The sequence below is a fragment of the Phyllobates terribilis genome, unplaced genomic scaffold (genome assembly GCF_046119375.1).
Source record: "Phyllobates terribilis strain yellow unplaced genomic scaffold, ASM4611937v1 Scaffold_11__3_contigs__length_659146591, whole genome shotgun sequence".
Classification (NCBI taxonomy): domain Eukaryota; kingdom Metazoa; phylum Chordata; class Amphibia; order Anura; family Dendrobatidae; genus Phyllobates; species Phyllobates terribilis.
The window spans coordinates 55,055,202-55,076,929 of record NW_027362771.1 but is presented as its reverse complement, the minus strand read 5'-3'; the positions used below and the strand labels follow the sequence as shown (position 1 = coordinate 55,076,929).

The following is a 21,728-nucleotide window of genomic DNA, read 5'->3' as shown; positions in this document are numbered from 1 at the left end:
TACATATGCAGAGATGAGGCCCACACTCCTGTATCTCGGCATAACTAAGCAGTCTTGTCATTTATTAGTATGGGAAAGTTTGGTGACAACCCCTATGGGAACTGAAACACTGTAGAAATCTGTTATTTTTAGAGAACAGAGAAAACAAGAGAAATTGCTATTATACAACCTGGGAGAGAAGAACAGGGAAAAATCAGATATTGTACAACAGAACGAATGAACAATTCCCTATTATCACCTTTCGTGGTTACATTTTATCAAGACTTTTCTTAGCTTGGCAATGTACAATGCATAAAGCATTTTGCAGAAGAGAACCCTGCCTAAATGAGTTAATCAATGGATAAACAGAGTTGCGTAAAGCTATTATTTAAGACCCTGGCCCAGCAGCAATGTAGGTACTCAGCGCTCGCCTACTACCTGCTGGCATTATGGGTGCTGCTTCTGATTAGAAGGCTACACGATATCATGAAGTGACACTTGTCATGATGACAAGGGGGCAATTAATTATAAGAGGAACCCATGATGCCAGCAGATACTAGGAAGCTCGATTTCTGGTCTTGCTGCCACATAAAAGCAACATGGAACTGGACCAGGATCCTATGAATAGTTTTGTTCAACTATAGTAAATTTGGATTGTTGGAAATTTCCTGCCTATAGAAGTTCCAATTCTACAATTCTAGGTAACAGGTGGTGCAAGATATTGGCCCCAATTCATGAAAGTGTTAACACCAGAAAACTGATGTAAAACACTTTGAAAAGTCAACATATTTTTGTGCAATTGCAGTGGGCAACACCGCCAAAATAGGGGGAGCTGGGGCGGAGCCAGGGCGGAATGATGCCGAGAAGGACAAACATTTTAGGAGTTCCAATTAGGACTTGCCTGAACCCAGTATAACCTAAATGTAATTGCTTTTGGGAAACAGGCATTTTGTAACTTCCCCCTGAATGTGAACCCAATGAAAGATAAATAATATGGTATTCTCCATTTATTTCGGAGATGTACACCTTTATCAAAATAATAAAACTGCTCTTAAACTTACCACTTTACCCCCTGACTTCTGGTCAAAAGGGACAATGGTGATCTGCTTAGTATCTCGCTGATAGGTGCAGTAATGTTTGACCCAAGACGTTCCAAAGTGTCCTGCAATGAAGTGACAAATTTGAATTAGCAAAAGAGTAGAATGCTCTGCTATACTTTAGCCTGAAACTCTAAAGTATAGTCCATAAGATGCTTGTTAGCACAAGGATAGGTCTGGGTTACATGCCACAACTAGTGTGCACTTCAATCTACAACGATTTAAAGGAGGAGAGTGAATAAGCAATGGTTTTCTACTGGCAATCCACAATTGTTGTGGGGTCAAAATTTGCTTTTTATTTCCAGTGGAGCAAACCAGAGTAAGCTGCCTTCCAGAGATGGGCTCAGATGGTGGATCAATGCATCTAAACTTTCTTTATACACTCATTATAGTTCAGTCATCACAAAATCATAACAAGTAATAAAAATACTAGTACAAAATCTTGTGTTCATCTTGCAAATACAGAAGTAAAAACTTCATAGCGTTTTCCCATAACATTCTCCACAGGATGTCATTTCTCTCCCACGTTTCAGTGGGTAGAGGCCAGCATTACTACTCATGGAGATTTACTTGGTTTTTTTGCAGCTTTCACATCACTCTGTAAATTGAGCTGGATGGCAAAGTCTCGTATATTGCCGGAACAATCGGAATAAGCAAAAACCTTTCAAAAACTATATTAAAACTTAGAAAGATATTAAAGGCATAAATTGCTAAACTAAAAAAGAACCATGAAGTAAGACACTTCTAACTCAAATTTTTGCAATTTAATAATAAGCTTTTATTTCATATAGTGCCAATATACTTTATTTTCTTATTTTGCTTCCTTCTCTCCCAAACACTACGCCACAGTGCTGTTTCAATGCTTCGTTCATGCTCCTTATAGAAGATGTTTTCAAGTGATGCTTGACAATATCAGTAAGCTATATTGAGTGTGTGTACGGAATATTCCCGATCTAATAATGGATGGGGAGCAGGCAAAGACAGGGGAATTATTATATTCTAATTGTATGCTGATATTATTAAGCAGCAGTTGGAAGCAGCTTATAAAGGAGCCTGAACTAGGCAAATAAACAGCACAGCAACAGTGTTTGGGAGAGAATGAAGCAAAATGAGGTAAACTATATTACAAAAAATTATAACTTTGCAATGACCAGAAGATAATTAAAAGAAAACGTAGTTACTCTTTAAAATAAGGTACTAGGTTCTGAGTAGAATCAGAAATCATGTAAAAGAGATGGTGAGGGGGTGGGGAAAAAAGGAGTCAAGTTACAGGAAATGAAAAGCCTGCCTGAAAAGAAGCGTTTTAGTGAATGGTTAAAGTCTATTGCTTCAGGTGAACTTGCAGCAGAAGGTCTGTGTCAGCCTCTAGCTTCTCCCTCCACACCTCTCCATAGACTTTTATAAGCAGCAACTGTCAGCTCATAACTCAGTGAACTGAAAATCTGTATTCACTAAAATTACTAGTGAATTGAGAGTAATTCATCAGTCTAGGACATACGTGTCAAACTCCAACCTTTGGGCCAAATCTGGCCCGTAGGGTGGTTATATTTGGCCAGCGACACCAAAACCGCCACCCCTATGTGTGGAGGACTATGTGGGGCCCATTATTCTGTACGGAGGACTATGTGGGGCCCATTATTCTGTACGGAGGACTATGTGGGGCCCATTATTCTGTACGGAGGACTATGTGGGGCCCATTATTCTGTAAGGAGGACTATGTGGGGCCCATTATTCTGTACGGAGGACTATATAGGGGCCCATTATTCTGTGTGGAGGACTATGTGGGGCCCATTATACTATGTGGAGGACTACAGTACAGACCAAAAGTTCGGACACACCTTCTCCTTTAAAGATTTTTCTGCATTTTCATGACTTTGAAAATTGTACATTCACACTGAAGGCATCAAAACTATGAATTAACACATGTGGAATTATATACTTAACAGAAAAGTGTGAAACAACTGAAAATATGTCTTATATTCTAGGTTCTTCAAAGTAGCCACCTTTTGCTTTGATGACTGCTTTGCACACTCTTGGCATTCTCTTGATGAGCTTCAAGAGGTAGTCACCGGAAATGTTTTTCACTTCACAGGTGTGCCCTGTCAGGTTTCATAAGTGGGATTTCTTGCCTTATAAATGGGGTTGGGACCATCAGTTGTGCTATGCAGAAGTCAGGTGGATACACAGCTGATAGTCCTACTGAATGGACTGTTAGAATTTATATTATATTATGGCAAGAAAAAAGCAGCTAAGTAAAGAAAAACGAGTGGCCATCATTAGTTTAAGAACTGAAGGTCAGTCAGTCCGAAAAATTGGGAAAACTTTGAAAGTGTCCCCAAGTGCAGTTGCAAAAACCATCAAGCGCTACAAAGAAACTGGCTCACATGAGGACCGCCCCAGGAAAGGAAGACCAAGAGTCACCTCTGCTTCTGAGGATAAGTTTATCCGAGTCACCAGCCTCAGAAATCACAGGTTAACAGCAGCTCAGATTAGAGATCAGGTCAATGCCACACAGAGTTCTAGCAGCAGACACATCTCTACAACAACTGTTAAGAGGAGACTTTGTGCAGCAGGCCTTCATGGTAAAATAGCTGCTAGGAAACCACTGCTAAGGACAGGCTACAAGCAGAAGAGACTTGTTTTGGCTAAAGAACACAAGCAATGGACATTAGACCAGTGGAAATCTGTGCTTTGGTCTGATGAGTCCAAATTTGAGATCTTTGGTTCCAACCACCGTGTCTTTGTGCAACGCAGAAAAGGTGAACGGATTGACCCTACATGCCTGGTTCCCACCGTGAAGCATGGAGGAGGAGGTGTGATGGTGTGGGGGTGCTTTGCTGGTGACACTGTTGGGGATTTATTCAAAATTGAAGGCATACTGAACCAGCATGGCTACCATAGCATCTTGCAGCGGCATGCTATTCCATCCGGTTTGCGTTTAGTTGGACCATCATTTATTTTTCAACAGGACAATGACCCCAAACACACCTCCAGGCTGTGTAAGGGCTATTTGACCAAGAAGGAGAGTGATGGGGTGCTACGCAAGATGACCTGGCCTCCACAGTCACCAGACCTGAACCCAATTGAGATGGTTTGGGGTGAGCTGGACCGCAGAGTGAAGGAAAAGGGCCAACAAGTGCTAAGCATCTCTGGGAACTCCTTCAAGATTGTTGGAAGACCATTTACGGTAACTACCTCTTGAAGCTCATCAAGAGAATGCCAAGAGTGTGCAAAGCAGTCATCAAAGCAAAAGGTGGCTACTTTGAAGAACCTAGAATATAAGACATATTTTCAGTTGTTTCACACTTTTTTGTTAAGTATATAATTCCACATGTGTTAATTCATAGTTTTGATGCCTTCAGTGTGAATGTACAATTTACAAAGTCATGAAAATACAGAAAAATCTTTAAATGAGAAGGTGTGTCCAAACTTTTGGTCTGTACTGTATGTGGGGCCCATTATACTGTATGGAGGACTGTGTGGGGCCCATTATACTGTATGGAGGACTATGTGGGGCCCATTATTCTGTATGGAGGACTATGTGGGGCCCATTATTCTGTATGGAGGACTATGTGGGGCCCATTATTCTGTATGGAGGACTATGTGGGGCCCATTATTCTGTATGGAGGACTATGTGGGGCCCATTATTCTGTATGGAGGACTATGTGGGGCCCATTATTCTGTATGGAGGACTATGTGGGGCCCATTATTCTGTATGGAGAACTATGTGGGGCCCATTATACTGTATGGAGGACTATGTGGGGCCTATCATTCTATATGGAGGACTATGTGGAGCCCATTATATACTGTATGGAGGAATATGTGGAGCCCATTATACTGTATGGAGGACTATGTGGGGCCCATTATACTGTATAGAGGACTATGTGGAGCCCACTATTCTGCATGGAGGACTATGTGCGGTCCATTATTCTGTATGGAGGACTATGTGCGGTCCATTATTCTATCTATCTATCTATCTATCTATCTATCTATCTATCTATCTATCTATCTATCTATCTATCTATCTATATATATATATATTTATATTATACTGTATACTGGTTGGCCCGAGACTTTGTCCAAGTTTTTCATTTTGGCCCCCTGTGTGTTTAAGTTTGACATCCCAGGTCTAGGAGGATAAATAGATTTCTTTAGAGAGAAAGAGAAATTCATCTTCACTTATACTATATATTCATGGAAAAATAAAAAACTATGGGAAATCGGTTTCAGAGACAGTGGATCAGTGGTGCACTAAAATGGGGTCTCCTCATTATTTTCTCAATGCATGACTGCAGTTAAAGAGGACTCGTTATCAGTTCAACAGTCGACAGGTTTTGAGCTTAACTTTTTCCTGCTGCTACCCTGAGTAATCCACTTATTTTTCCTTATAAATCTGCCATATGGTTTCAAAGACATGGGCCTTGTTATTTAGTTAAAAATTTTATACTCTTTACCAAGGGGGCATTGCTCACAAGATTCTCAGGAAGCATTTTTTTATGCTGTGCTACAATACCACTCTGTGAGCCCCTTTAGTAAAGACCATAAAAATTTGCACTAAATATAAAGGCCAGTATATCTAAAGCCGTATAGCAGATTAAAAAAATAAAATAACGAATACTCAGGGTGTCAGCGAGAATACAATTAGAACAAAAACTGGCTACTTTTAACCTGATGACAGACCCTCTTTAAAACATTGTACATTTAGGTGAGCATAAGTAAGGTCTTCAATAAAAAAAACCTACAATATCTTAGAGAACTTAAAGGGGTATTCCCATCTCCAAGATCATATCCCAATATGTAGTAGGTATAAAAATAACAATATTAGCAAATATCTCCAATTAGAAATGTAGTATAGTATTTCTGAATCGCGAAGCCATGTTACTCATGTGCAGGCATTACAGGACCTTAGTTATCCACGGTTACGACCACTAGCAGCTAACTAACTGTCACCATCAGTGGACGTAACCATGGATACTTAAGGTCCTGTATTGCCTGCACATGAGGAAAGAGACATAGCGAATCAGAAGAACTATACTACATTTCTAATTGGAGATATTTGCTAATATTATTATTACACCTACTACATATTTGGGATAGGATCTTGGAGATGAGAATACCCCTTTAAGCAGCGTATTCTTCCATCCACACTGACAGAGTATTGGTTAATGAAATGATTGGGGTAGATAGTGGTTGACAGAATAGTAGCTGACAACCCTCGAACGCATATTGCAATTTAAGCAGAAAGGCAGCTCTCACTAAACATAATGAACATATCTGATAAAATGTAAACCTGGGGGTTCAAATACATAATGATGGCTTATAGGATAGCCTTCATATTAAATTACCATTTACTGTCTAGACTACATTTGTAATTAAGAAAACCCTTGGAAAGCAAGTCGACTTTACTGGAATATTTCAAGCTTTACTTACTCTTCTCCTGTATATACAGGTAGCCCTCCATTGTGTAAGGACTAAAAGTTTGTTGTTCATGGGGGTTTTCTTTCATCTTTTTCATCAGTGCCTCCACCTCAGACCGAGTTCCTTCAAAGCGATCCCGAGTCTACAAAACACATGCATTATTTTCAACATTTGAAACCACTTTTAAAGCTTTTTTTTTTTCTATTTAAACTTTTTTTGTGTTTTTTTTTGTAGTCCTATAGAAAATCTACACATAAAGCATGCACAAAAATGTCAAAATACTTTGTGTGTACTGTAATTGTTACCTTTTAAACCAAATTTAGTTGCTGATCTGACCTGCAGTTGCGAGATTTGAGGATTATAGTAGTTTACAATAACAATTCTTGTGTTTCTCTTTCGTTTGAAATCTTGATCCTTTACTATAAACATATTACATATTCTTTTACTAGGACTGCTGAAAATGGAAAATGTTAAGGACTTAAAAGTGAGGAAATCCTTACATTCTGGATACTGATGGTCAGCTGGGTCTTGAAGTCACTGAAGTCTTTGGCCAGCTCATAGCCATGGTGGTAAAAAGTGAAGAGTCCTTGCAAAAAGGCCAGCAGCTGAAAAAAAAGAACAAAAACGATATGGATGTGAATTACAATTTACACACTACCATTCACTTTAGCAATAATAAACCATGGCAGGATGCACACAATATAAAGAAAGGCACAACATAATAAATAAATCACTGATTATGCGCATAGTGGGCTACAGGTAAAGCAGCACACTATACGTCTGATTCCATTCTGAATAGGTTTCATCAACATTGTTGCATGTCAAAGCAGCTTATTCACAGAGATTTGTTGCACAAATTTCTAAAAATCTGGTTAATAGATTCTAATTCAAATTCTGTTTGAAGAACTACTAATACCGCCACTCAGAGCTGAGCTTTCCAGGAGCCCAAAGGCAGGTATTATGCCAAGATGTAATGGGGTTCATTCACTCAAAGCAGGGCACCTTGGCTTGGTCAAGTCACACACTTAGGCTATGTGCCCACGATGCAGAAATGCTGCATATTTTTTCCGCTTCTCCCTTGCAGATCCGCATGCGGTTTTTACATGCGTTTTTCCCGCCAGGTAGAAGAGTTTGTCAAGCGTTCTTCACATGCATTTCTGCATGCGGGTTGTCAGGAGCTTTCCAAGCGATTTTAGCATCACTTGGAAAAGTGCTTGACAACTTGTTCACACTATATAAATCCATGCAACCGGCATGGATTTATAGTAGTGTGACCAAGTTAGTTAAAAAAAAAAGAATAAGAATGGTAAAAAATAAAAAATAAAGATTATACTTACCTTCCGATGGCCCCCGGTCTCCTTCTCCGCTAAGTCCGGTCTCCCCGGTGTCTCGCGGTGGTGTGAAGGACCTGCGATAACGTCATTTAGTCACGTGACAGGTCACGCGACCACCGACGTCAGCGGTCGTGTGACCTGTCACATGACTCAATGACGTCATGTCAGGTCCTCATACCACCGCGAGCCGCCCAACACACCGCACGCATCGCTATGGAGACCAGGGGCCATCGGAAGGCAAGTATAATCTTTAATTTTTTATTTTAAATTATTTTTTTTACAGGTACTATGGTACCCGGGTCTGGATGAGTCTCCTCTCCTCCACACCCGGGTACCATCCGCACATAGAATCGCTTCATATCCGCATGTGCACATGTAGTCAGGATATTTAGTGTTTCAATGCAAGTCAATGGCGGCAATTACACCACGTGTCCGCAAAATTAATGGACATGCTGCGGATTTTTCTGCAATGATAATCCACAGCAGAAATTTCCGCAGCATGTGCACAGCACATGCGGATTATCATTGGGGACCATGGGGCACGTATTACCAAGCGTTTTTTAAGCGTTTTCGCTGCGGAAATTCCACGGCAAAAACGCTTGAAAAACGCATAGTGGGCACGCCGCCTTAGGAGCAGCTCCGTAACTGAGAATTTCCAGTTGCCGCCAGCAACAATAACAGCTGATCAGCAGCGGTGCAGGGTCAGACATTGATTACTTTGCTAAGGATAGGTCATCATAACTAATAGACAACCTCTTTGTTAAAAGAGGGAATAAAATAAGAACACAAACTGGTGGCTTTTATCCTTGGGATAGGTCCTCTTTCAGTTGCAATAAACCCCCATCAATTTTTAAGAATGTGACAGTTTCATCAGCGTGCTCATGTGTGTTTTCTTCCCAAGAATAAGAGCTACTGAAAACATGCTCCTCTTTATGATGCCGTGCAGTATCCGCAGATCCGTCAGCATTTGGCCATGCACTGCTGTGTAAAGCTCATCAATAATAAGTGTAAAGTTCAATGATTCTGCAAGGAACCTACAACTCTAAGTTCATGATGATCTTGCCATGAACTGTTTGCATGGTTCAAAGCGGTTGCAGCAATGTAACCAATGGCCTTGTATTGGAGAGGAACGTCTATTAAAAAGCAGCCTTCAATTTGAACGTTAATATCATTTTGACATTATAATGTAAGCTTTTAATGTGTTTACAGGGAAAATCTCAAAGGAATGTCTGTTTATCAGCAGAAGTAACCGGAAACATATACACAGAATTAATGGCCTTGGGTAATCTGCAAGCTATTAATATAGTTGTTGTGTACTGGTTTAAACCAGAGAGTATGTTCCCTTGTGTGAAGAGGAAATGGTAGCAGAAGAGGATCCTTGTTTCTAAATCTATGTGAACCAAAACCTAAGCCACATGGAAAATACATCCAGCACTTCTCACTTCCCGCATTACAAAAAGCATGTGAACCATTAGTACATCACATGCCACTGCCATGAAGCTGTCACTAGCCTACGCTGATCAAACATGGATTCTACGTCATCTCATGCCCTAAAGAGTCATAAAGGAATCTTCAATTTAATGTATATGTTCGGGCATTCAGCTATGAATGGTGCCAATAGTGCATCATGTGCATTAGCTTCAGAGGCTGCAGCACAATATTAAGTGAGCACTTTTTCAGTGGATCAGATTCAGTGGGAACAAACATTGCAATTGGAAAATCATGCAATGTAAGTGACTTTGAATGAGGTTTGGTCATTGGGGAAAGACTACCATTGACCAGTATCTCGAAGTGTTGTTGGGAGTTTACACAAAATTATGAAAAAAAAACTAAACATTTGACGAAAGGAAACTCATCATAGAAGGAAGAAGGATGTCAAGAATTATTCCAAAGAACAGAGGGTGCAGAGTCAAGCAAATTGCCACTGAATACCATGCCACACTGCTTGTATAGACCGGTCTTCCCTGGCTTTTACAGTCCCCAGATATTAATCCTTTAAAGCATTCGTGGGGCGAGGTGAAATGGGCTGTTCAGACCAGGTCGTTTGTAGCAGCAGCTATAGACTATCCTGTAAGCCAATATTCCTGAAGAATGATTTCTAATCACTTGTGGAGTCCCAAAGCACTACTAGATGAGTGTCTCTAGTAAAGTGGACAGGGAAAATGACTATAATTAAGACCACAGCGACTTTGACCAATTACTTTCTCTATATGAACATTTTATGCCATTGCTTGATTTTTTAAGGACTGAATCTGCTAGCTTATAATGGAATTTGTCAGAATTCTGTAAGAGAGAAGATCACAACAAAGTCGTGGTCAGCATTATTCACATTATGTAACTTATAAACGACAGAGGTATATATTGGGAGTAATCCTTGGTATATGCCACTGAATAGAGAAATTAACAAAAAAGCAGTCTCCCGGCCATTACTATTGACTAAAAAAAAATGCCTGAGCATATCACCCTCACTGAAGTAATAAAGACCGTCTTTAGGCATTTCTGGGGTTAATGGAGGCCAGTGGCTACATCAGAATATGAGCCAGGAGCTTTAGAGGTGCACAAACCAAAATATGTTCATAGCCGAATGTGACCATTCTTAGAAGAATGGAAATGGGATGGGATAAAGCCATGTAGCTAGTTTAAACAAAACTTTAAAAAAGTTTTCATTCTTTTAAAAAACTCCCACGAGCTGGCTTTTATGAGGGCTAAAAAGCAAGGTTACGGTCCAAGGTCACACCATGGTAAATGCATGCCCATTTGAGTGTCCATACCACTGCTTGAAGACTTGGACCTCCTCTAGTACTACTAGACCAGACTTGGATCAACATAGGATCCATTCCAGTAGAGCGGCAAGAGATCCAGGTATTGTAGCCTCAGTACCATCAGTATATTAGCCTCATGAAAGTGGACATAAACAATTTCTGACGTTTAAACGCTCACAGAAACAATTCTAACCTCGGAAAAGATGATCACAATTTTTTTTGTGATAAAACAGCATGTTTAAAACTATCTGTAACCCAAGGCGTTACACAAGTGTTTTCTGACAGTGTCCAGCACATTATTTCTTGCCAAATTAAAAAAAAAAAAATAGCATACAGACATTGCTAGACCTTGTCAAAATGATTAATACCCTCTTCTTCTGCGATTTGTTCAATTGAAAAGGGAATATTGGCTAAAAAAATTCGTTACATTTCTTTCTCTTTACCAAAACCAGGAATAATCTTAGAGTATGTGCCCCAAAACAAAAAATATGGCCTTTTGTGCAGATTTGACAAGCTCCGACCCCCAGGAGAGCCCAGAAACCTCGGATGATGCATTTCCATAGCAGTTGGAGAAGGCTCCATTTGTCTGTCTGTCCTTCTGGACCTTCTCACCAGAGTATTCTGATGGATTACAGACTAATAAAGGGAACTCAAAGAATAATCTAATAAGTAACTGAGTTTCAATGGGAGCTTTCTATAAAGTATTTTTGAAGCTTCTCAATATTTTTTGTGTAGTCAGACATCAACCAGAAAATTGTAAAAAATAAAAAAAAGGTTAAGGGAAGACATATATTAGTTGAGATGATATATACTTTAATGTCACAAGGAAATGGAAAGTCACAAACAAAAAATATATACGTCCGCCAGACTCTCTCCATTATATGAAAATTATAAGAAAAGAAATCACAGTAAACTTACCGGCTCCACAAACTCAAACATTTTTCGCTCCTGAACTTCATGGACTTTCAAAACGTACTCCAGCGACACCTCATAGAAATGCTGCCTCATTTGGTCTACCTGACTGTCAGCCTGCCACACAAGAGAAACAAAGCATCCCATAATTGTGGAATTATATGACAAATCAAGTGTTAAAATACCGATCAAGAAGACCACCATTCATTATTTCAGGAGGTGCCATACTCTGTACAACTTAGCTCTGCTGTCCCCTCTCAACTTGTTTCATTCTTTTTCACTGGACTTACGAGGAAGGTTGCAGAAGTTGGTAATTCTGTTACTTACAGTACCAACTTACTGCTCAGGTTATTGCCTGGTATGTAGACTAGACCCTGCAAGGAATAAACCAATCATTTACACTTCTGTGGTGTACACGCATGCCGCATATAGAGGATGAGGATACCGCATATAGAGGATGAGATCGCAACGTGCTTTTTCACAAAGGTAGATAAGAACTAGCATTCTGAAGGCATGCCCAACATGGGACACATCTGTCATACCAATACAAATTTTGTATATGCAAAGTAACTGTACATTCACTGACCTCCTCAGTCTTCCCTACAATAATGCTGCATCACTGTGTGCTTTTCTTGTCATGTAGCAGGGACTGCTGTGCCTCAGTCTGAATGAAGCTCTGTAGTATATGAATATCTGCAGTGTAGATGGACCATCCCTGTGGACAAGGATTTTGCAGACTCATACAGACTATACACACCGTTTTCTTTATTGCCCCCTATGTTACCAATGATTAGTGTGTAGTGAGCATATTAAAATATTTGCTGTATTCTGTCGTATGCAACGTCGCTCCATTCATTCCCAGCAGTATTTCAAGCTTTGCAAAGCATGGAGTTAAAAGCCTTACCAATAGTTATACTTTAGTGTGGTTTCTAAAATGAAATTCCAGAAAAAAAAATCATTAGATTTGAAGATGTGTTTATAGTGGATCCCCATGGATTTACCGATTATATGGACACAAGTTCTGAATTTGCTGTGAATTTTGTTGCACAAAGTACTGTAAGTGCCATCTTCATCTGAAAATTCTGTGACTGAAAACTGGTTCAATTCATTTCAATAGATTATTTCCGATGAACAAGACACTTGCAGAACGCTCCGCAAATAAGCAATGTGTGAACATACATTTATTGCATGTGACTCCCTGTTGGATATATAAAAAGGACATACAGTATGCATGGAAGAGCCATAGTGGAGGGTGAGACCTGGAAAGGGGAAAAGAGCTGTGGATATTATTTATTTTATTTATATATATATATATATATATATATATATATATATATATATATATATATATATATATATATATATATATATATATATATATATATATATATATATATATATATATATATATATATATATATATACATACATACAGTGTAGAAGTTTTAGGCAGGTGTGTAAGAAATGCTGCAAAGTAAGTTTGCTTTCAAAAATAGAAATGTTGATTGTATTTTCTTAATTGATAAACTAATTAAATGAACAAAAGAAAAATCCAAATCAAATCATTATATGGTGTGACCAGCCTTTGCTTTCAACTCCAAGAACTCGGCAGGGTGATTGTTCCAAACATCTTGGGAGAACTAAACACAAGTCTTCTGTGGATGTAGGCTTGTAAAATGCTTTTGCCTCTTGATGTAATCCCAGAAAAACTCAATGTTAAGATCAGGGCTCTGTGGGGGCATATCATCACTTTCAGGACTTCTTGTTCTTCTTTACACTGAAGAAAGTTCTTATTGGGAATCTGTAAGCAGGTTTTTGCTATCTAATCTGAAGACAGCAGGAGATAGGGGCTGAAACACAGAATTCAGCGATGTGTCACTTTTTTGGCTGTGTGCCGTTTCCATAGAATAAACGTTTTATCACCTGGTGACCATCACTACCTGGACTACAGCTGACTTGACTGCTAGTCCGATCATGCCCCCTCCTCTGATAAGCAGCTCACCGTCAATAGACAATGTACATAGAGAGCCTGGTGTAGGCCAGGTTAGTTTTCTGAGCTCCTCTACTGCTGCACCCAGTAAACTAAGTGATACATTGCTGCATTCAGTGTCTCTTTTCGTACATCATGCTGTTCTCAGAAGAGGTAACAAAAACCTGATGACAGATTGCCTTTAATGACATTGGCTGTAGGTCATTAAAAATCCAGACGTCTCCTTGAGGGTATTGCATGATAGATAATCATCGGCCTGTATTTCTTAGCATTGAGGACACCATTAATTTTAACAAAATTCACAACTCCATTTGCTGAAATGCTGCCCTAAACTTTCAGGAAACCTCCATTCTGGTTCACTGTTGCCTGCAGACACCTAGTATTTAACCACTCTCAAGTGCACTGGAGAACAAACTCTCTGTTTCAGCCAAATTTTTCACATTTAGAATCATTAATCCAGAGCACCTGCTGCAATTTTTCTGCACACCTCTTTGTTTTTGTGCATGGATGAGTCACTTAGTCACATTTCCATGTTGTGTATGGTTTTTGGCTGCAATTCTTCCAGGAATTCTGTCCACTTCTGGACAGACTTCCCCTGGACAGTAGGTGGGCATAGCCGATTCCCACTGGTTGCTGTCAGCGCTTCCCTTCAGAATCTAAAGAAATCATGCTCTTTCTTTCGTCTGCTGCACTAATTTCCTTGGCCAACCACTCCATCTATAGCCCTCAATGTTGCCCATTTCTTGGTGTCCTTAATGGATTGGGGATTACTTTTAAACTTGAAAAAATCCCTTTAAAATAAGACCTGTCCTTTGCTAAAAATATCTGAGTCAAATACTTTATAAAAAAAACTCTAAGCTCCCCCGATTCTGCAGCGCTTTTATGTTTTGCACTAAATTGCTCCATTAAGAGATATTCACATTTGTTCCTTCTGTAGCGCAGTATGTGAAATCTCTGTTTGCAGACCAATTGGGAGGTTCTCAGCAGCATCTGGGAGGGCTGAGGTGAAAGTGCACACCCCAAGAGAAGACTCTGAAGAAACATACAGTAGAACTACAAGCCGAGATTTCACAACCTGCTCTACAAAAGCTATATATATTATGATATATCCATATGCTTGCGATTGAGAAACGCAGCGCAAAATGGAAAAAAAAGTATCAGAATCAGGGCAGCTCAGGGATCTCTACAAGTTATTTAACTCAATTTTATTAAGCATGTGACATGTACTCTTTAAAACTCGGGACAACCCTTTTAAAACAGGATCTACCATTATCCATGAACATATAGATCATTGCGCCATTTATAAAGTTCATTCCCAGACAGTACTCACAAATAATCTTAATTAGTATATTCTTTAGCCAAACCATGGCACTTCCAACTGTATTTCTAATTAATGATTACAGAATATTAATAACTATATATTAAAAAAAAAGAATGAAAAAGTAATATGTTTTCAGCATGTTTGCTGAGGTTTGGCCTCACACATACACTGTCATGTGCATTACATATACAAAAAAAAAAAAGTTGTGCCATTGTCCACTGGGTGACGTATTTCAGATGTATTCTGAGGAGGGACAGCCCGGTAACATCCCGCACAGTGCAACATTCACTGTTCACATCTGGGCCTTCATGTGCCAATGCATTGGCACATTCTTAATATGATCAATCTGGCTTCCTAATTGTCCAAAGACTAGCTATAAAAGCCATTTGTCTTTCGGTGAAGATGCCCTTAATGTGTTTGTCCAAGATCATGATAAATCATGTATGTTGCAAATATAGAACCAGGACACAGAAGAATTTGTATTCTGCAGTTTCTTCATTTATTTATCCATCATCATGCTAAACACTTCCATGTAGACCTAAAATAAACAGAAGTCCTTGTCTAAGTTTGGTTCAGAAAATTAAAGGTCTTGTTAATTTGACCCCCATCTTGATAACACGAGTCCTATACAGAGGATCATCTTTCCTTAGCACACTTACTGCACTGCAGATTTTAAAATATGCGCTCAAAAGTGTGTTGTGGAAATGTTTTATAAGAAGAGGATATCATTTTATAATCAATATCTGCTCAAAACTAATTATAAGGGCTTGGTTCTCCTAATTCTATACACTGGCTCTAAAGTAAATTCACATTTTTCTCCACTAGATGTCAGCACAAGCTTAAAATAGGTAGAAGTTCAGTATGTCCAGCCTACAGAATAATCCCGACAGGACAGGAATGGCAGGCTTCAGACACGTCTACACCAGCATGTAGCTCCACGACTCGGCTTCTTCGTCTTTCAGAGCCCAGAGATTCATTCGGAAGTTTAGAACCGATTTCACCACATTAACTGTTCTTAGCCAGTCAAGTTCTGGTTTTCTGTACATAACAGGCATTAAAAATTTGGATGATGATTAAGACATTATTTGTCCATGTCAGGAAAATTATCAAGAGGGTGGAGACCGGATTTAAGGAGTTCAGACCAACAGATCTTTGACTCACAATATTAGCACAATTATATGATAAAGGAGAAATTACTGGGTAATCAGTAGGACACCAACACACCCTGCATAGGAATAAAACACCATTTAAAGGGGAACCTGGCAGGAGATTTACAGCTGCATCTCTTCAGATAGAATATACTTTGAGGACAGAGACAACTTCTCCCGTCCCACTCCACTAGAATGACAAGTCTCGCCCTATACACACACATATATGAAAATATCTGCTGCCAGCGACCGGCCTCTTGGACTTGATTTCCACCATACCATAGTGTTTTTGAGTAAAAGAAATGGCTACAATAACGGGGCTAATCTCCAATGCAAGTCAGGTTCCCTTTACAGAGAAACGGTCTCCAGGTATTTTGCCACCTAATCTGAGAACAGCATAATGTACAGTCATGGCCAAAAGTATTGAGAATGAGACAAATAGTAATTTTTCCAAAGTTTACTGCTTCATTTTTTGTAATGGCAATTTGCATATACTCCTGAATGTCAAAGAGTGATCAGCTTAACAGCAATTACTGTACTTGCAAAGTCAATATTTGCCCAGAAAATGAACTTTAACCACCAAAACACATTTCAACATCATTGCAGTCCTGCCTTAAAAGGAGCAGCTAACATCGTTTTAGTGATTGATCCATTATCACAGGTGTGGGTGTTGATGAGGACAGGGCTGGCGATCAATCAGTCATGATTAAGTAAGAATGACATCACTGGACACTTTAAAAGGAGGCTGGTTCTTGGTATCATTGTTTCTCTTCAGTTAACCATGGTTATCTCTAAAGAAACACGTGCAGCCATCATTGCACTGCACAAAAATGGCCTAACAGGGAAGAGTATCGCAGCTACAAAGATTGCACCTCAGTCAGCAATCTATCGCATCATCAAGAACTTCAAGGAGAGAGCTTCCATTGCTGTCAAAAAGGCTCCAGGGCGCCCAAGAAAGACCAGCAAGCGCCAGGACCGTATCTTAAAACTGTTTCAGCTGCGGGATGGGACTACCAGCAGTGCCGAGCTTGCTCAGGAATGGCAGCAGGCTGGTGTGAGTGCTTCTGCACGCAATGTGAGGCGGAGACTCTTTGAGCAAGGGCTGGTTTCAAGGAGGGCAGCAAAGAAGCCACTTCTCTCCAGAAAAAACATCAGGGACCGACTGATATTCTGCAAAAGGTACAGGGAGTGGACTGCTGAGGACTGGGGCAAAGTCATTTTCTCTGATGAATCCCCTTTTCGATTGTTTGGGACATCTGGAAAACAGCTTATTCGGAGAAGAAGAGGTGAGCTCTACCACCAGTCTTGTCTCATGCCAACTGTAAAGCATCCTGAAACCATTCATGTGTGGGGTTGCTTCTCAGCCAAGGGAATCGGCTCACTCACAGTCTTGCCTAAAAACACAGCCATGAATAAAGAATGGTACCAGAATGTCCTCCAAGAGCAACTTCTCCCAACCGTCCAAGAGCAGTTTGGCGCCCAACAATGCCTTTTCCAGCATGATGGCGCACCTTGCCATAAAGCAAAGGTGATAACTAAATGGCTCATGGAACAAAACAGAGATTTTGGGTCCATGGCCTGGAAACTCCCCAGATCTTAATCCCATTGAGAACTTGTGGTCAATCATCAAGAGACGGGTGGACAAACAAAAACCAACAAATTCTGGCAAAATGCAAGCATTGATTATGCAAGAATGGACTGCTATCAGTCAGGATTTGGTCCAAAAGTTGATTGAGAGCATGCCAGGGAGAATTACAGAGGTCTTGAAGAAGAAGGGGCAACACTGCAAATATTGACTTGCTGCATTAACTCATTCTAACTGTCAATATAACCTATTGGTACTCATAATATGATTGTAATTATATTTCTGTATGTGATATAAACATCAGACAAACACTAATAAAAACCAGAGGCCAGCAGATCATGTGAAAATATAATTTTGGTGTCATTCTCAAAACTTTTGGCCATGACTGTAGAGACAGAGGCCTTGATGCCAGCGAGGTGTCACTGGTATATTTGCCACAGTTTTGATAAAAATCACTGTTTTAGCATCAGGAGACTATCACTAGAAAACCTACTGACAAGTAGTCCTTCATACTCATGAGCTCTGTATTACCTCACCCCACCACTGATTGACAGCGATGTGGTTGGGGGATGTACTGAGCTCAGCATTCAGAAAACTGGTAGATCTGCAGCAAATAAAACAGTGATTTTATCAAAATGACAGCATGCAGTGCAGTAATGATACATAGCTGGAATCAGGGTCTCCACCTCTACATTATACTGCTCTCAGATGAGTAAAGGGAATTTGTCACCAGATTTTTTCAGTGTAAAACAACAGACTTGCAGCACGGTGGCGCAGTGGTTAGCACTATAGCTTTGCATCGCTGGGGTCCTGGGTTCAAATCCCATCAAGGACAACATCTGCAAGGAGTTTGTATGTTCTCCTGTGTGTGCGTGAGTTTCCGCCCACACTCCAAGAACATACTGATAGGTAATCTAGATTGTGATCCCCAATGGGGACAGCGATGACTGTAAAGTGCTGTGGAATTAACGGCGCTATATGAGTAAAATAAGTAAATCAATTACAAAGAGCTACTAAACAGCAGCAGTAAACAGTGATTGACATGTCCATCAAGCAGAACTGTGTCAAGAAATCAAAGCACAGCCACCCAGTGGACACTTGTCCTTGTGCAGGGCTCTTTTTAAGCTAGGATTTTTCTAAAATGCAGCAGTTTTCAGGGTAAGACAGTTTTTGTAATAAGCAAGGCATTTGTGATTAGTGCAGCATGAATCTGCTGACAGGTTCCCTTTAAATCCCAACAAATATGTTCACAGGAGAGAGACAATGAGTTGTTGTGTGCACTGCAATATACACCAGTAATGAAGAATGCAGGTTCTTTGCCAACAACATTATAGGGGATTAGATCTCCAGCACTCTATGGGTTAGGCTGTAACATTCCCAGTAGAAACTAACAGGTGGCATTAACTCACATTTATCAGCCATATGTAGTGATCCCACGTATGTGCGCAGTCTGAATGCATCTCTATATCATAACTAAGGGCAGTGCTGATAAAGCAAACAAAAAAAGCAAGTTGACATGGATCAGTTCACTACATGGTCCTTGTTAAATGCAGGGAAATAATCATCAGCTTAAAGATGATGAAAGGTCCATGGATTCAGGAGGTATTCAAGGCACGGACCCCCCTTGGGGCAGGCTTGTCCGAGCAATAGTATAGGAAAAAGGTGGTAGGATTCAGCACAAGAATCATAAAAAAAAATTGTTTATTGGATCAACGTTGAAAACCTAGAATAAAACAAGCCAAATGGGACACGTATCACATTACAACGTTTCGGATGTGGTCTCCTATTAGTAAGGACAAAAGGTCCGAAAAGCGCAAGGCGATAAGTGTCCCATTTGGCTTGCTTTGTTGTAGATATTCAACGTTGATCCAATAAAGAATGGTTTCTTATGATTCTAGTAAAATGCACTGTTTCACAAAAGTACTGGATGCGTCAAAACGGTCAATTCTGATGAGATTCAGGGAAAATTGTGTAAAAGCACATGGAATAATCACGTATGGAATAATAAATCTTTAGAGTGTATAGTAGACCTTCATAAAGCTTATCCAGTAGGATATGTCTGACTTAAATTACGTAATATGGGGGGCATACACCCAGCATTTGGTGATGAAAGTTATTTTCTTCAAGCCCCTAACATTACGTGGATGTGTGTGACCTGAAAAGATTACAGTGCCCTGTGACCATGTTACAAACTTACCCGTGTGGTTAGGGAAAGAGGTGGGCCCACAATGCAATGTTTTCTACACTATGCCGAGAAAGATATTCCTTCTGTTAAAATATAATCCTAAAGATTAATTAAAGGGGACATGCTCGAGTTTGGAAGTTATTCTCTATCCATGAGTTAAGGGATAACGTTACCATCGCCGGGGATTGAACGCAGGGACTCTGAAAAGCTCTGTGTTAACGGAGCAGTGGCAGATCATGAGCACTGCCGCACCATTCTTATGCACTGTGCCCGGCTATCTCTGCTGGTCCCATTAAGAATGAATGGAGCAGCAGTGTGCATTCTTGGCCACCTCTCCATTCATCTCTCCTCAGAGCCCCCGCTACTCAGATCAGTTTGGGTCCCAGCGTTTGACCCCCAACGATCAGGAAGTTATTCCCTTTCTCATGAATAGAGGATAACTTCCAAATTTGAGAAAACCCCTTCAACATGTCTACTCTCAATCTTTCAACATACCCAATTATTCAATTAATGGAGTGCATTGTAGTGATTGTACACATAACTACAAAATCTAGGCAGATATGAGTCATGAGAATTATTCATCCCACTCAGGACTAAGTGGTCACCAACATTTCAATAAACGTAGTCACTGCTTTGGCCGTCAGATGAGTAACAAAACTGCACTATTTTTAACCAAAATTAGGTTTTCAATACAAAAACCCTCCAACGTGCCAACCAGCAGCAGGAGTCTCCCTTCAGTATAAATCACTGTCCACTGCCTGTTGTTAAGTGTAATCCATGGCCAAATACAAAGACCCCGAGACAGATTTTAGGAAGTGGAGGGTTGGTCTTTGTCTCTCTGCTCGGTCACATCCTGTACAGATGTAACGGAGAGATCAGTATGAGGTAGGCAAAACATTACACCGTTATATTGAGTGAATAGTTGTTCCAGCATCTATCAGGATGATGATGATGATGAAGAGAAACCGCCCTACTCTAAAAGATGAGGTGCAAAGAATATTATATCTGACATATTAGACTGGCGTGGGCGCCAAAAGTAGTTTTAATTTTTGTATGGGATGAAGGCAGCAAGGCGGGGATTTTACTCTCATTTGGGTGAAATGGCAGACTTGCAGGAATAAGTAGGAGTTTTCACTTCTGCAGCTGAAATGACACATGGGTGAAGAAATAAAATGCAAGCACTGTGGTAGTGACCACAATTCTTAGGCCATGCTGGAATTTATTTTTCTGAAAAGCACTGCATGTCCTATCACAGTTTATGGACGCTACCAATACATATGGACAAGTGAACTTTTCCTGCACTCATTGCAAAGTCCACTAGAGGGGGATAGAGTTTAACACTTGAGCAAAACATTGGCTTCTCATAGTGAGAACAGCCACAGCTGACATCACTGACACGAATACTATTTGGGATCATTCGAGCTGGCTTTCAAGCATTGCAGCCAGTCTTCTACATAAATCAATGTAATGATATTTGGGACAAACTAATAGATCAAATGCAATATACCAAAGCAGCCATAGAAATAGCAAATGAGATGGGGTCATACTACAAAATTCAAAACAGACTTATAAATAGCAAAATACTCCTTTAAAAGTAGGAATAATTGAAAAGAATAGTGCAGGTTTATGGACCATTCTCTTTTATGTAGTAGTACAGGGGTGAGGAACCCATTTTCTGACAAGGGCTTTTTGGATATTTATACCATCCTTCTGGGACCGTACAAAATGAACTTAAAAATTACCCTGCTATATTTGGTCAAGCATTTAGTTAACTCACCCTTAATTGTACACTAGGACTGGTGTATACATGTCACATAGGAGACACATATATAGACCAGTCCATAGGTCTCCTATATGCTTTATATACACCAGTCCCCATCACATAGGAGACCAGAAACATCACACAGGATACACAGACTGCTGTATTCATTACATAGGAGACACTGCTTCCTTCATCGTCAAGACGGGAGTGCATGGCGCCAACTCCCCCTACAAAG

At 40.1% G+C, this 21,728-nt stretch overlaps 1 protein-coding gene across 3 annotated transcripts in view; it reads right to left on the bottom strand.

Moving 5' to 3' along the window:
* ARHGAP26 (Rho GTPase activating protein 26) overlaps positions 1-21,728 on the bottom strand; it is a 608,729-nt gene that overhangs the window by 454,542 nt on the left and 132,459 nt on the right. For all 3 annotated transcript variants that reach the window (XM_073651266.1, XM_073651268.1, XM_073651267.1), the window contains exons 6-9: positions 11,509-11,619; positions 6,995-7,099; positions 6,507-6,636; positions 1,041-1,141 (exon numbers count right to left, since the gene is read on the bottom strand). In XM_073651266.1, coding sequence (XP_073507367.1) covers positions 1,041-1,141; positions 6,507-6,636; positions 6,995-7,099; positions 11,509-11,619 — 447 coding nt within the window. The remainder of the gene's footprint in view (positions 1-1,040; positions 1,142-6,506; positions 6,637-6,994; positions 7,100-11,508; positions 11,620-21,728) is intronic.